Consider the following 15,888-nt stretch of genomic DNA (forward strand, 5'->3'; position numbering starts at 1 on the left):
GATGACAGAGGTTGGAAGAAATTATAACTAAGGTAGGAGGGGTCTTTGATGATGTTGGTTGTCTTTCTGAAACATTGAGGTTTAGATGGAATCAATAGATGGAAAGTTGACTTGTGTAACAATCTGGGCTGTTTCACAACTTTGTATAGTTTTTTTTTATCCAATTCCCTTTGCAGCTTACTGCTGAATCTGCTCCCACTGTCCTGTTGGGCAGAATATTCCAGATTACCCAGCTCACATTATAAAAAAGTCCGTGTGCCATTCTGGGTGGGCAAAGTACCATTAAAGGAAGTTTGCTTTCAAATAAAGACTCTTGTCACAAAGGTAAACAAACTGGCGAACCTCCGATCCAATGTTTGAATGGAATGCAACAGCGGCATTTTCTGTTCACAACCTGCGCTATCCCACAATGCACTCTTCCCGACAGGCACCATGTTTTCCCTGGTGGGATTGGACTGCCAGTTACTTCATCCTTCACTTTCAGGTCAGTGTGAAAGAAGAAGTGAAAAAAAAATTCACATGAAATGGATACGCAACTTGCAGAGACAGTGGCCAGGCAGATTAGTTGAAAGCAAAGGGACAAAGAGCTTCACAAAAAGCCAAAAGGGAGCCAGTTTGGAAAGCAGCCAGATGAGGAGAGGTAAACTAATTAGGAATGAAGAGCTGAGAGGATTAGACTCACCTATAGAGAGGGGAAGATAATCTCTTGAAAGGGAAAAAGAAATCACTGCAAGAAGAATCACACAGCTTTGTCTGTTTCCTGTGAAATGTGTAAGCAGGAACAGCAGAACACAGAGATACATAATAAAATTTTGATTAAATTAGAATGGACTTCTCACAGTCATGATTCCAACTCAGCCCTGGCATTGAATTCCAGCTGCAGTTCTATGCTGGAAAATCATGCTGACCCTCACCCCTAGCATTCCTGGGTACTTTCCCTAATGCCCTCAATGTGTGAAGCTCCACACTGGGAAAGGTAATTCACAAAATAAACTCAATGAAGTTTAAACTGAGCAAAAAATTAGAGCATTGTGTGCACCCACAGAACATCAGCTTTCCTGGGTGCAACTGCAACAGTAACCCCAAAGAAGGTTTAAGCGAGCCACGTTGGCATTCTGAGATGTTATATCTCCCATTAACAAAGAGTTAATAGGAAATGGCAAGAAGCAATTAATTGGCTCGGCATGAGAACAGGCTGTTTTGCAAGGTTACCTGGACTTATTTGTAATAACCGAGCAGAAAGGAATGGTTGGGAAGAATACTTAGTGGATTAAAAGTGAGAGATTGGGCAATTCAGCACACACCATCAAATTCTGCCTATTTTTAAGTTTGGGACTTCCCACAGATCTTTGGACTTCACCATTGGACCTGGTTCATAAATGGTGCCATGGAAAGTGAGTTTGAGCTCCAAGTGACAGCTGTAACTGAATGATAAGATGTCATACTCACTTATTTGAATATATCTAAAGTAGTTTAAGCTAGTAAATTTGCTTTATATCAAAGTATGTGTGTTCTGTTGTATTCATTTTGATCAGATTTTAAAGAACCTGTTAAGGCAGTTTAATCCAACATCACAGATTGGGGTGAACTAACACCAGCTCCCTGGCTAAGAGGAGCATGAAGGTAAATCTGAAGTGATCTTCATGAGAAAATCAGATCAGATTTACAGCAGCAAAATTTACAAATACTATTGCCTAATATTACTAAAATTGGACTATTCACTCCCACAAAGTTGCACTGAGCGCTGACTCAGATGGTTTTTAAGCACGAGTGACAGAAGCCTAAGTATATTCATAAGAAAGAAAGAACTGGCAACTGGAAAGAACCTCATAATCAGAATTTTAGAATATCAGAAAACACTCTGTTTTTAAATTTGTGAACAAAGCAATCATTTTACGTACCTCAAGATCCCATTGCAAATAAAGTAATTAAAGTAAAGAAATGATTATTTTTTAGTTATCCTGAGATGATGCTGAGTTGTTCCTCTGTAAAGATTGTTCAGTGACTCATTAGACCACCTCATTGAGACTTGGGATCAATTACACATCAGGATGGACAGAGAACGGCTGCCTTACTGAACCAATTGAATCATTACAACTATCAACATCTCTCGAGGTCTTCAAGATCTCAATCCTGCCTTTCCAGGTCTTTCTAGTCCATCTCCCACAGTCGAGGGTAGAATGAAGGAAGGAACTCAACAAATGGTTAATAATATCACAGTGACCTGCAGGCCTCAATCTTTCCCTCTCATACAGCATACAAGAATGTTCCCAAATAGCCTGCATTCACAAAACTGATCACATTAGATGTGATTCTGAAATTGGATAATGTTGGCTAAATAATCCTGAATATACAAAGAATCACACTGAGAGCCAATTTCAGATTGTCAGTTAGGTTCACGGTGTGGTGTATCTACACAGATTTAGAGCTTAATATGTCAATACCAAGGACCCTATTATTTGCAAAGAACATGCACATCCATTGTCCCAGTTCCATGCAATAAAGTAAGTGACAACCATTCTCTGTTCATTTCTCAGGGAAATGTCTTGATCAATCATAGTCAACCTGAGTTATTTAAAATTTAAATAAATCTTGGCAGTTAACTACCAGTCATTGTTAAAAGGTGCAATTTCTATGACAATGCTTCTATTAATTGGACGCCAATTCCAACCAATAAGAACTCTCCTCTAATGCAATTGAATTGGTATTTTTTGTGAATTATCCTAATGAGTGCAAGATAAGTTTTAACAAAATATATCAGCTATATTCAAGTATTACAAATCTTTAAAGTGTGTTGGCTTCACATATACTAAATTGTACTGTGTGATTAATGTCTCACACTTTGAGTTTTGCTGCTACTTTTGCACAAAACAACTTATTGGACAATGTTAGTGCTGTTTACCAGCCAGCATGCACTGTGATGCCCCTGGCTTCACAAACTCTCATTCACTGTTTTGCTCCCTTCATTAACCAATATTCGAAGCATGCTCATAAATTCCTGCATCCAAAGCTCCAAATAAGCTAGGTTTGTCCTGCGTGTGGGTGTTTATGTATAGGAGTGGATTTTGCAGATGATTTTGCAAATTTCGCAGAACATATGAAACAGTATTATTTGTAAAACTACAAAAGAAAAATCTTCAAAATTGCATTCTTGGAATAAAATGTGAATAGCATTTTATTTAAAGCTTTAGTGCTCAATGCGACAAGAAAGCATTTTTTAACTTCTTTTTGTATTTGATCATGTGCCAATCATTGATACTTATGTTGACACTTGGGGTTATTTATGGTGCATAGTACAGGCAGCATCATTTTGGCTGAAAACAAGTAGATATGTACTGTGACTCTGCTTTCCTTAAAACAGTCCCTGGACATAAAAAGGAAAGTGCTGATTACTTCACTTTGATCAGAGTGCTGGATGTCATTAACCATAACTAAGATTTGGGCCAGTTATTACAGTTGGTTTCCCTTCCTTCACAAATTTCCAAAGTGCTGCCTTACAATTCCAGTTAGCTCTTTCCTCCCTAAAACAGCAGTAGGCATACTGATGCCACATGCATTGCAATGTTTCAAGGAAACAACTCACCACTACCTTCTTACACTGCTGCCCAAGCCAGCAACAGCCATAATGTGGTGGCACGGTGGCTCAGCGGTTAGCACTGCTGTCTCACAGCTCCAGGGACCTGGGATCGAATCCAGTCTCAGTCTGTGTGGAGTTTGCGCATTTCCCTGTGTCTGCATGGGTTTCCTCCAGGTGGTCTGGTTTCCTCCCACAATCCAAACATATGCAGATTAGGTGAATTGGCCATGCTAATTTGCCAATAGTGTTCAGGGATGCAGAGGGAATGAATCTGGGTGGGATGCTCTTCAGAGAGTCAGTGTAGACTTGTTGGACCTAAGGGCCTGTTTCCACACTGTAGGGATTCTATAATTAAAATAAAATCCATGATGGAATCAAAAGAGAGCATGTAATCATGACAGAGGGTCAAAAATTTATAGTCGAAAGTGTGATGCTGGAAAAGCACAGCCAGTCAGGCAGCATCACTGGAGCAGAAGAATCGACGTTTCGGGCATAAGCCCTTCATCAGGAATTTTTCCCACGGACATTTATAGCCGAGGGATAGCAGGTTTCAGCTGTGACTGTTGGTGGATGTTGCAAACAACAGTATCCCTACAATGCAGAAAGAGACCAATCAGGCCACTGAGTCTACACTGACCTTCTGGAGATATTTTCAAGCAATCCATTCAGAGATACTATTCCACCCCTCTGGAGTAGGTGAGACTTGAACCCAGGGCTCCTGGCTCAGAGCTAGGGCAGTGGACAGACATTCAGAAAGTAAGGTGGTGGTTTTACAGAAGTAAGCACAAATATGTACTTCTTAGCTTGGAAATAATTTGGGAGTCTACATTGTGTGAATTGGGCAGTAAAATGTCTTTCAACTTCATGATTCGTTCTGTGGAAATATGCACAAATGTTTCAATTTGTCAGCAATTTATATGGGCCCCAACTTACTATTGTAGCTATGTACTCAAGCTCAGTCGGGTGCCCCAGGCTTTAATTAGTAAAAGCAGGAACAGCCGTATATATGTGTGTGCAAATGTGTGTGTCTCTGGACGCGGATATGTGAATGCGTAAAATGTGTGTTAACTTCATTTTATAAATTTGGCTCAAGTATATGGATAATATAAAAAGACTTAAGTTTATAAAGTGCCTTATCAGGTTTTTTCAGAGTGGTCTCAAAGCAACTGAGCAATCAATTACTTTGAAGTCCTGTAACAGTAGGGATCTTGAACTAAGCTTCAATTCAGATTCACAATACTGCCTTTGAACTCATCCTGACTGAACAGCAGGCTCCTTACAACCACATGTTGCCAGTATGCTGCAGTCTGCAGGCATATACAGTGCACACATGCACAACTTACTCAGTACTGTCAGCCGAGCAGGTTGGGATCGCAGGGCTGCGTGTGTTGCCTGACATTCGTACACTGCATCATCAATAAGTTCTGCTTTATCGATGCGAAGGCTGTATTCGCCAGCTGCATGGTCTCCCACAATGGAATAACGTGGAAAACCTGCAAGAGAGAAAAAGAAGTAAAATTACTTTCAGTTCAGCTCTGGGCATGGCACATGGACTGGAATTTGTTTAATTCACAGTTAACAGAAAACCTGATAAAAAATAATCAGATTGAAGGACATGTATTTATAAAGCACTTTTCACAGGCAGGGGCTTCATAGCCATAGAGTGCTTTTTAGTAAAACAAAGAACTGTGGATGTTGAAGATCTGAAACAAAAACACAAATTGTTGGAGAACCTCAGCAAGTGTGGCAGCATGAAAGTGCTTTTTAACCTCATCAGAAGTCACACAACACCAGGTTATACTCCAACAGGTTTATTTGAAATCACAAGCTTTCTGAGTGGAGCTCCTTCATCAGGTCAAGTCCTTCGTGGGATTTCTGACTTTGCCCACCCCAATCCAACACTGGCACCTCCACATCATGGTTTTTTTTAACATCATCATCATTGCAATGTCAGAAATGCGGCTGGCTTTGCATGCGTTAAACTCCCGTGAGCAGCAATGTGATACCAATGGGGTAATCTGTACTTTTAATTATGTTGATTACTGAGTATATATTTGACAAGACATCAGGGAAAATTTGCCTGCTTTTCTTCAAAGCCTCTGAATATTGCGTGCAATCCTGGTCTCCTTATCAGAAAGATGTTGTGAAACTTGAAAGGGTTCAGAAAAGATATACAAAGATGTTGCCAGGGTTGAAGAACTTGAGCAATAAGGAGAGGCTGAATAGGCTGGGACTGTTTTCCCTGGAGTGTCAGAGGCTGACAGGTGACCTTACATAAGTTTATAAAATCATGAGGGGCATATAGGATAAATAGGCAAGCTCATTTCCCTCGGGTGTGGGAGTCCAGAACTAGAGGGCATAGATTTAGGGTGAGAAGGGAAGATATAAAAGGGACTTAAGGGATCAACATTTTCACACAGAGGGTGGTGCGTGTATGGAATGAGCTGCCAGAGGAAGGAGTGGAAGCTGGGACAATTACAACATTTAAAAGACATCTGGATGGGTATATGAATAGGAAGGGTTTAGAGGAATATGGGCTAAGTGCTGACAATGGGACTAGAATAGGTTAGGATATCTGGTTGGCATGGACAGTAGGATCGAAGGGTCTGTTTCAGTGCTGTACATCTCTATGACTCTAGGATTCAGTCATAGGTGAGATTTTATGACCGTTCACTGAGCAGGTCTTGGTTTCTGTCTCATCTGAAAGATAGCACCTTTGGCATTAATAGCATTCGCTCAATAGGGCACTGTATAGTCACCCTTAACTTTTAAGCTCAAGCCCTGGAGAGGGAAATTAACTGAGAAATCTTATGATTGAGAGATGTAACGAACTGAGCCATGGCTGTCACAAAACCAACAAAAGCTGCTTTACACCACTTGGGTCAACTCTGTTACATTGACTCATCACTGCAGAATTCTATTGACAGTATTTAGTCCTACAGGGTAATAATAGGAGATAGAAACTGCAACTTCTCCAAACACTAATTAATGTGTTTTAATAAGAATGATTACTAAGTCATTGATTATTGTGCACTTCAAACAGTGTTTGTCTGTTAAACAGGTTTGCGACGTTAGAAGATTTGTTTAGAATTTCACTGCTCCATGCCCAGTGATTCCCTTAACAAATCTCATATTGATGTATTAATCCAACTGGGAGTCATTCTAGTTTGACCTGTAAACTCTACTCTTATGATCAACTCACAGTCAGCCTTAACAACTGGAGGAACTGCATATATTTTCCTTCACTAGCTGCATAGTTCCATTCCCCATACCTTTTCTCTGTCAGTTCATGCATCTCCCCTTTATCTTTCGGGGAACATTCCATTGTCCGCCAGGTTTGAATTTGGACTGGAACTCAACACACTTTGTCGGAGTCTCTAAAAATGTAGGGTTAGCAGTTATGCAAACAAAATAGAAGAATCGCACTGCATTACAACACAGTGTCTTCTCTCACACTCCTTAAACACTTATTTATTGCAAATATCATTTTGGTAGTGGATCAATATTTTGTTCTTGACTGACAGTGAAGAATTATCCACTTGGATAATGGTGACTCTCTTTCCCTTCCCATTGTTGGGGGAAGAAGGTGCCTGTCAGGATGAACATTTGAGGGTTTTTTAATGAAACCACCAGTCTCTATCCAAGCAGATTTCTCAATGATACATCCTTATTATTCCCCTGCTTTAGTTAGTGAAGATATTGAATGGGCCTGAGCCGGGAACCAGATCCTAAATGCACAACACATTCATTTATCATTCAGTACTTGCTAACACCTCACAACAGATCATCAACTCTGCTGAGTTGTTTCTGGATCAGTACTGAAATGAGGAGAAGTATCTTCACCCTGAGAGCGGCAAGCCGGTGGAATTCACTACCACAGAAGGCGATTGAGGTCTTTTCACAAAGGAAGTAAATATAATTTTTGTGGCTAAATGGATCAAGGGATGGGGGAAAGGCAGGATTAGGGTATTGAGTTGGATGATCAGCCATGATCGTACTGAATGACAGAAGAGGCTTGAGGGGTCAAATGGCCTAATCCTGCTCTGACTTTTTATGTTTCCATGGACGTATGTAATTACTCGCTGTGATTAACTGACTGTCATCTCGCAGTAGTTAAAACATCACTGTACCCTGGAGTGCCCAAAGCCAAACCACAGTGTCAGCTCCTTACCTGGCAGTTGCTTCTCGACTCCCAATCCCAGGCCATCCTTTGTCCACAGGACAATCCCATGATACCCTGCGACTGCACAGGACAATGTGACTGGGTGTCCTGCGACTACAACTCTGTCCTCAGGCTGTAGGGTAAACGAGGAAGCATGGCCTGGTGGGAAGAACAGATCAAAATGTGATTAAACATTGAAAATTGTGATGTGGAGGTCCTGGTGTTGAACTGGGGTGGACAAAGTTAAAAATTACACAACATCAGGTTATAGTCCAACAGGTTTATTTGGAAATACTTGCTTTCAGAGCGCTGTTCCTTCATCAGGTAACTATGAAGCAGGATCATAAGTCTGATGATCTTACTCCACAGTTGCCTGATGAAGGAGCAGCACTCCGAATGCTTAAATTTCCAAATAAACCTGTTGGACTATAACCTGGTGTTGTGTAATTTTTAATATTGCAAATTGTGGCAGTTTTCTAAAATATAATTCTATTTTGAAAAATCTGTTCCACTTAAAAAAATGTTTCATTTAAGGTTACAATTTTGAGTGCACAGCTGTGACTTTAAGTGTGGATTTACTGTACATAAAATCTATGTTTAATCTCCTTTACTTCAAGAAAAATGCCCCAGCTTCTCCAATATAATCTCATAGCTGAACTCTCTCCTCTTGGTAGCATTCTCTTACATCTCCTCTGCACCATCTCAAAGCCTTACATACTTCCGAAAATATGGGGTGACAAGAACTGGACACAATACTCTCATTGTAGTTTTATAAAGTTTCATTATAAGTACTAATTGTGAAGTTCAGGATCCCATTTGCCTTGTTAGCTACTTTCTGATATGTCCAGCCATATTCATTGATCAATGCATGTGCACCACCATGTCTCTCGGTCCTGCACTATCTTTAAATCCATGTCATTAATTCAATACTGCCTTCCCCAAAAGGCATCACCTCTCGCTTTCTAAAGTCCATTTGCCTGCCCATTCTGTTGTCCTGCAGCAGTCAACTGATATCATCTCTATAGCATGCCACACCTTCAATTTTGGCATCAGTGGTCAACTTTTAAATTTTATCCCCCCATTCCAATATCCAAAAAATTTCTATATATCAGAAAAGTAATGGTCCTTCCACTGAACCTTGGGAAGACCAGTATCTTAAAAACAACCCTTACCATGACTTGCTGTTTTCTGTTCTTAAGCCTTTTTTTACATAATGGCTGACATTGGATTGCCTATGTTGTGAGTGTCAGTCTTGTTAACATAGCCACATACACATAAATGCCAGACAGTGATCATTTCCAATGAGAGAATCCAGCCCCCTTCTCTTGATGTTGAATTGAATTACCATTAGTGAGTCCCATTGAGTCCGGGAGTTTATTATTGACCATAAATTGAACTGGAATTAGCGATATCATAGCGGCTACAAGAATGAGTCACAGTCTGAGAATTCTGCAGTGAGTTACTCACCTCCTGACTTCCCAAATCCGGTCCACTATCTACAAGCCACAAGTCTGGAGTGTGATGGAGCTCTCTCTACTTGCCTGGATAAGTGCAGCTCCAACAACACTTAAGAAGCTCAACTCCATCCAGGACAAAGTATCCATTAGGTTGACATACCATCCACTGGATTCAATATTTATTCTCTTCACCATCCATGCTAATGGCAGCAGTATGTACCACCTATACATTGCATTGCACTAACTCACCAAAGCTTCTTTGACAATACCTTTTATAACCATTACCTCTACTACCTAGAACATAAGAGCATAAGAACTAGGAGCAGGAAGAGGGAATTCAGGCCCTTAATCTGCTGTGCCATATAATACCATCATGCCTGACCTCCCTTTCCTTCCTAGTCCTCATATCTCTTTAATCCATTACTAATTAAAAATATGTCTATCTCCTCCTTAAAAGTTATTCAATGTCCCTGCATCCAATGCAATCTAGAGTAGTGAATTCCACAGAGTCATGGCCCCTTGAGAGAAGCAGTTCTTCTTCCTGATTTAAATTTGATACCTCTTAGCCTAAAACTATTACCTCTCATTCTAGATTGCCCTACAAGAGGAAACATCCACTCAATCTCTACTCCATCAATCTCCTTTAGTATCTTATACATCTCAGTTAGATCGTTTATCCTTTAAAACTTGAGCGAGTATAACCTAAACCACACAAACGCTTCTCACTAGACAAGACTTGCATCTCTGGAATAAATCTTGTGAACTTTCTCTGAATTACCTCCACTGCAATTACATCCTTTCTCAAGATGAAGACTGTACGCAGGTCTTCAGATGCAGTCTCACCAATGCCTTGTACAATTGCAATGACACTTCCCCACTTTTAAATCCATCCCTTTAGAAAAAAATGCCATAATTCTATTGACTCTTCTTATGACTTGATCCACCTATACACTAAATTGTTGTGACTCATGCACAAGGGAAACCAAGATCCCTCTGCACTGAAGCACTCTGAAGTTTCTCCCTGTTCAGATAGTAAGTTGTCTTTTTATTTTTCCCTACCAGAATGGATCACCTCACACTTATCTATATTAAACTTATCTGCCAAATTTGGCCCATTCACCTAATTTATACATATCCATTTGTAAATGTCTTATTTCTTCATTATAACTTACTTTCCACCTATTTGCTATGTTCAAGAAGGCAGCTCACCACAACCTTCTCAAGGGCAACTAGGCATGGGTAATAAATGCAGGCCTGCCAACGATGCCCACATCCCACAGATGAATAAATTTTGTAAAAGTTATTTCTTTAGATTGGAAATGGTGGGACTCCAAGGCTCAAACCATGTCACATCCCACTAAGTACATCATGCCAACTGGGAAAAGACCCATTTAAACCAACTTTGTTTTCTATTAGTTATCCAGTGCTCTGCCCAAGCTAAAATATCACACCTCGCCTCATGTGACCTTACCTTGCATATTAACCTTTTGTATGGCACCTTATCAAATGCCTTCTGGAAGTCCAGATGTACTGCATTTACAGGATCCCTATTCTGTACTTTTCATCTTCATCTTGAAAGAGCACTAGCAAATTAGTGAAACTCAATTTATTCTTCATTAAACCATGCTGATTCTGATAAATCGTATTTGACTTTCCAAATGCCCCATTACTACTTTCTTAATAATGGATTACAACCATTTCCGAATGACAGACCTTGAACTAGTTTCACACTTTCTGCCTCTCTTCCTTTTCGAAAAAGGGTGCTGCATTAGCATTTTTTAATACACTGAACCCTTTCAGAATCTGTGGAATTTTGGAATATCATAATCAATATCCACTATCTCTACTGTCACTACCTTTCAGACCCTAGGATGTAGGCCCTGAGGCCCTAGAAAGTTGGCTGCCTTGAGTTCCAATAATTTGCTCAGTACTTTGCCCCTAATGAAAATGCAAGGACTGTGGATGTATTTGAGCTCCACCACTTGCAATCTCCCCTCCAAATCATACACCATCCTGTTTTCAATATCACTGGGTGAAACCTCTAGAGTTCCCTTCCAGACAACGTTGTGGGGGTGTCCGTACATCACAATGATTGCACCAATTCAAAGAGGCAGCTCAGCACCACAGTCCCAAGGGCAATTAGGTGTAGATAATAGGTACCGGCCTAGCTAGTGACACCCATAACTCATGAAAGAAACTTAACAAGCCATTCTCGAGAGATAGAATTAGAAAGTAGATGTAGGGAATTTATGGCAGATCCTTAATGGGATCATTATTTGAGTTCTGTGAAATGTTCTGATCTCCATCCTAAACATGGACACAGGGACACTCGAGAGTATATAGAAGGATTCATTGGATATAGACCAAGTCTTCTCTCCTTGAGGGATTTCCATCATTCTACAACTCATTCCTTTTTAGCCATAAAACCAGTTTAATTTTTAAAATTATGATCAAATCTGCTTCTGGATCCACTTCACGATGTCTATTCCGGGTCATGGCAATTCACCACATGAAAACAAAACGTCTCCTCATTTTTCACTTGGTATTTTGGCCAATCATCTGTACCCAAAAAAAAATGACAGAACTTCAGATGCTATAAATCAGAAACAAAAACAGAAATTGCTGGCGAAGCTCAGCAGGTTTGACAGCATCTGTGGAGGGAAATCAGAGTTAACGTTTCAGGTTGAGTGACCCTTCCTCAGAACTACTCTTACTCCTCACCTTTCAGTCAAGGCTCACACTGGTCAGATACCAATCTCCCGAGTCTAAATCCTACACTGAATAGTTTGATGATCCCAATCATTCAGACAACACAACTGATAAAGCAGTTCACAGAGTAGTGAGGGAAAGTTGTGAAGGGATTCCTATTCCCCATTTCTCCCCAGTAAACTCCACAGGATACTGTCAGCTTGAGACAAGGTTGGATTTGGCTGTGATGCCGCAAGTAACCTATTGACACTCATCATTCAACATGGCATGAGAGGAATAGATTCCCAGCACCCAGCAATGCTCTCAGGACAGGAGTACTGTGGAGAAAATCAAAGAGAAAACCACATGCTTGCCAAACTATGAAGTCAAGCTATTCAGTTAGTTATTTTATTTCCATTTTCATGCTCTTGTTCTTCAGTTGTCTCCTATAGATCTATTTTTGTACGTTGTTGCTGGAATCTACAACTCTGTGTGATTCCGAGATGTGGAGTGATGGAGTGGAGCTCAGTCTATCAGACAGTTGGTAGTCTGAATCAGTGAGCTGCATTTCCCTGAAGCGTTACTCTTGTCTGATTTTGCCTGGGTGGGGGGGAATGTCAGTTTGCAAAGAAGTTGATCTGGTGCCCAAGTTGCATCTGCAATTTTGCTCCAATGTTTGGTGTGTGCATAGATCTGTATATGTGTGCATCCAAGGTGCACGCGAGTGTTTTCAAGAATACAAAAATTGCTCTGCAAGTAAAAATCTTCCTATTTCTGTCCCCAACTCTCCCTATGGTATACATTGCACCATTTAGTTAATAATCACGCAACACCAGGTTATAGTCCAACAGGTTTATTTGGAGGCACTAGCTTTCAGAGCACTGCTCCTTCATCAGACGGTTAAGGAGTGGCGCTCCGAAAGCTAGTGCTTCCAAATAAACCTGTTCAACTACAACCTGGTTTTGTGTGATTGTTAATTTTGTCCACCCCAGACCAACAATGGCACTTCCAAGTCATTACACCACTTAGCACTTCTCAAAGTATTGCACTCAACCAACACCCAAATCCCTCTCAATCTTGTAATGATTTTTTTCTTTATTGTTATATTATTGTGATTTTAATTGTTTCAACAGATGCCAATGCTTCAAAGGCAGGAGGATATTGATTGTCCTTGAGTTAACTGCTGCTCCAGAGTGAAGTACCAGATGGTGCAATAGTCGCATAACATATAAATACATCAGATATTGACACAGAATGCATTCTTTTGGCCCAACTAGTCCATGGCAGTCCTCATAGAGTCATGGAGTCACACAACACAGAAACAGATCCTTTGGTCCAACTTGTCCAATATCATCCAGGTTTCCCAAACTAAAGTAGTCTCCTTTGCCTCGTTTGGCCCATATCCCTCTAAACCTTTCCTATTCATGTACCTGTCCAAATCCATCACATAACCTCCAAATCCAACCACCATATTCACACACTGTCACCAGTAACCAGCCAATACATCAATCCTCACAGTTACCATTCAGTTCTGATGGCTACAATACACATTCTCTACACACCAGGAATCACTCTATCACATGGAGTTATTGAAATGTGCATGTGCCGGGGACACATTGTATTCGGAATACATTGCATCCTTGTTAAGTGTCCAGTGGATGGAAATGGTAAAACATTCCAAGCCTCTCACAGGAATATCTGAGAGATTAGCTCTTCATGTGGGAGAAGACTGGTACAGTGCAGGACGATTGGCAACCTTACCTGGGAGAAATAGCAGAGTGTGCTGTTACTGTTATAACTTCAAAATGTTAACTTTGCAAATGAAAACAACAGCAATAGCTCAGGAAAATCATGGGCTGATTATACACCTGTGTATAAAGTGCAGCAAGTGAGAAAAATACACTTTTTAACAAAGGTAATTACCTGACTTAAAATTATGTAAGAGATTCTAGCAGAAGGGAAATAAGAAATATTTGTACATTTTTAATCATTAAGTGAAAATGTTTATAAGATTCTAAGGCTGATGTATAGTGGTAGTGAAAAGAAAAATTAATTTATTGACTAGTTAACTATTGTACTAATTATAATATTATAATTATATTGGATATTCATATGTTGAATATTGAATAGTTTAACAAACTGAATCAATTACTAAACTAAGAGGCAGTAAAGGTTGTAGGGCAGGTGACATATTGCAATAACAGACTGTGGGTTCTCCTGAATGCCAATTTGATCCAGGGCAAAAATAGATGCAGTGAGTATTGATAACTCGAGCAGCGTCAATATAGAGTTTATGTATTGGGTGATACGCTGGCATTGGCATATGTATTGGGGTCTGGTCCTTTGGGCTGCGGGGGTGAGGAAGGGAGTTAGGGTTTGGGTCTTGTGGTGGGGAAATGGTGTTCGGGTGTTGAATGGGGAAAGGGGGCCAGGTGTAGAATTGGGGAAGGGGGAATCAGATCCCTCGTGGTGTTGTGTCAGCTTCTTACGTTTGTAAGTGTTCTGGGAGAAGTGTAATTAGGCGCATGTGAGGGGTCAGTGAAATGGTTACTCAGGTATTGGATGAGATACTTAACAATCTAGGAGAAAGTGAGGACTGCAGGTGCTGGAGATCAGAGACAAAAATGTGGTGCTGGAAAAGCACAGCAGGTCAGGCAGCATCCGAGGACCAGGAGAATCGACGTTTCAGGCAAGAGCCCGTGGTGTCGAGTTGGAAGGTTGGAACTGGGATAATTTGGGGGAAGGGGAAAATGAGAAAACTGGTGAAGTCCACATTAATGCCATGTGGTTGGAGGGTCCAAAGGCGGAAGGTGAAATGTTCTTTCTCCAGGCGTCAGGTGGTTAGGATGTGGTGATGGAAGAGGCCCAGGACCTACATGTCCTTGGTGGTGTGGAAGAGGGAGTTGAAGTTTTCGGCCCGGGGGCGGTGGGGCTGGTTGGCGCAGCTGTCCCAGAGATATTCTCTGAAGCACTCTGCAAGTAGGAGTCCTGTCTCCCTGATATAAAGGAGACCACATCGGGAGCAACAGATACAATAAATGACATTTGTGGATGTACAGGTGAAACATTGATGGATGTGGAAGACTTCTTTGGGGCCTTGGATGGAGGAGAGGGGGAAGGTGTGGGCAAAGGTTCTGCAATTCCTATGGTGGCAGGGGAAGATGCCAGGTGGGAAGGTGGGTTGTTAGGGGGCGTGGACCTGACCAGGTAGTCGCGGAGGGAACAGTCTTGGCGGAAAGTGGATAGGGGTGGGAAGGGAATATATTCTCTGGTGATGGTGATGGGGTCTATTTGCAATATATGGGGAAGTTGGTTGGGTGGAAGGTGAGGACTGGGGGGTTTTTGTCCTTGTTATGGTTGAGGGGTGGAGTTTGAGGGCAGAGGTGTGGTAAGTAGATGAGATGTACTGGAGGGCATCATTGACCACGTGAGAGGGGAAATTGGGTTTTTTAAAGAAGAGGCCATTTAGTCTATTCTGTGGTGGAACTGGTCCTCCTGAGAGCAGATGCGGTGAAGGCAGAGGAATTGGGAATAAGGAGTAACGTTTTTACAGGGGGCAGGGTGGAAGGAGTTGTAATATATGTAGCTGTGGGAGTTGGTGGGTTTGTAGAAAATATAGGACTCCTACTTGCAGAGCGATTCGGAGAACATCTCCGGGACATCCACACCAACTAACCCCACCGCCCCCCCCGGCCGAACACTCCAACTCCCCCTCACACTCCGCCAAGGACATGTAGGTCCTGGGTCTCCTCCATCACCAAACCCTAACCACCTGACGCCTGGAGGAGGAACGCCTCATCTTCCGCGTCGGGACCCTCCAACCACACGGCATCAATGTGGACTTCATCAGTTTCCGCATTTCCCCTCCTTCCACCTTACCCCAGTTCCAATCTTCCAACCCGGCACTGCCGTCATGACCTGTCCTACCTCTCCACCCTCCTCTCTGATTTATTACCATTACCCCCACCTCCATCTACCTGTCGCACTCTCCGCTACCTTTCCCC

The 15,888-nt window shown here is 41.5% G+C and overlaps 1 protein-coding gene across 6 annotated transcripts in view; it reads right to left on the bottom strand.

Annotated features, from left to right (window-relative positions):
• kirrel3a (kirre like nephrin family adhesion molecule 3a) overlaps positions 1-15,888 on the bottom strand; it is a 568,693-nt gene that overhangs the window by 299,635 nt on the left and 253,170 nt on the right. For all 6 annotated transcript variants that reach the window (XM_043676910.1, XM_043676908.1, XM_043676912.1 and 3 more), the window contains exons 2-3: positions 7,749-7,898; positions 4,921-5,070 (exon numbers count right to left, since the gene is read on the bottom strand). In XM_043676910.1, the coding sequence (XP_043532845.1) occupies positions 4,921-5,070; positions 7,749-7,898 (300 nt within the window). The remainder of the gene's footprint in view (positions 1-4,920; positions 5,071-7,748; positions 7,899-15,888) is intronic.

The sequence above is a fragment of the Chiloscyllium plagiosum genome, chromosome 35, assembly GCF_004010195.1.
Source record: "Chiloscyllium plagiosum isolate BGI_BamShark_2017 chromosome 35, ASM401019v2, whole genome shotgun sequence".
NCBI lineage: Eukaryota > Metazoa > Chordata > Chondrichthyes > Orectolobiformes > Hemiscylliidae > Chiloscyllium > Chiloscyllium plagiosum.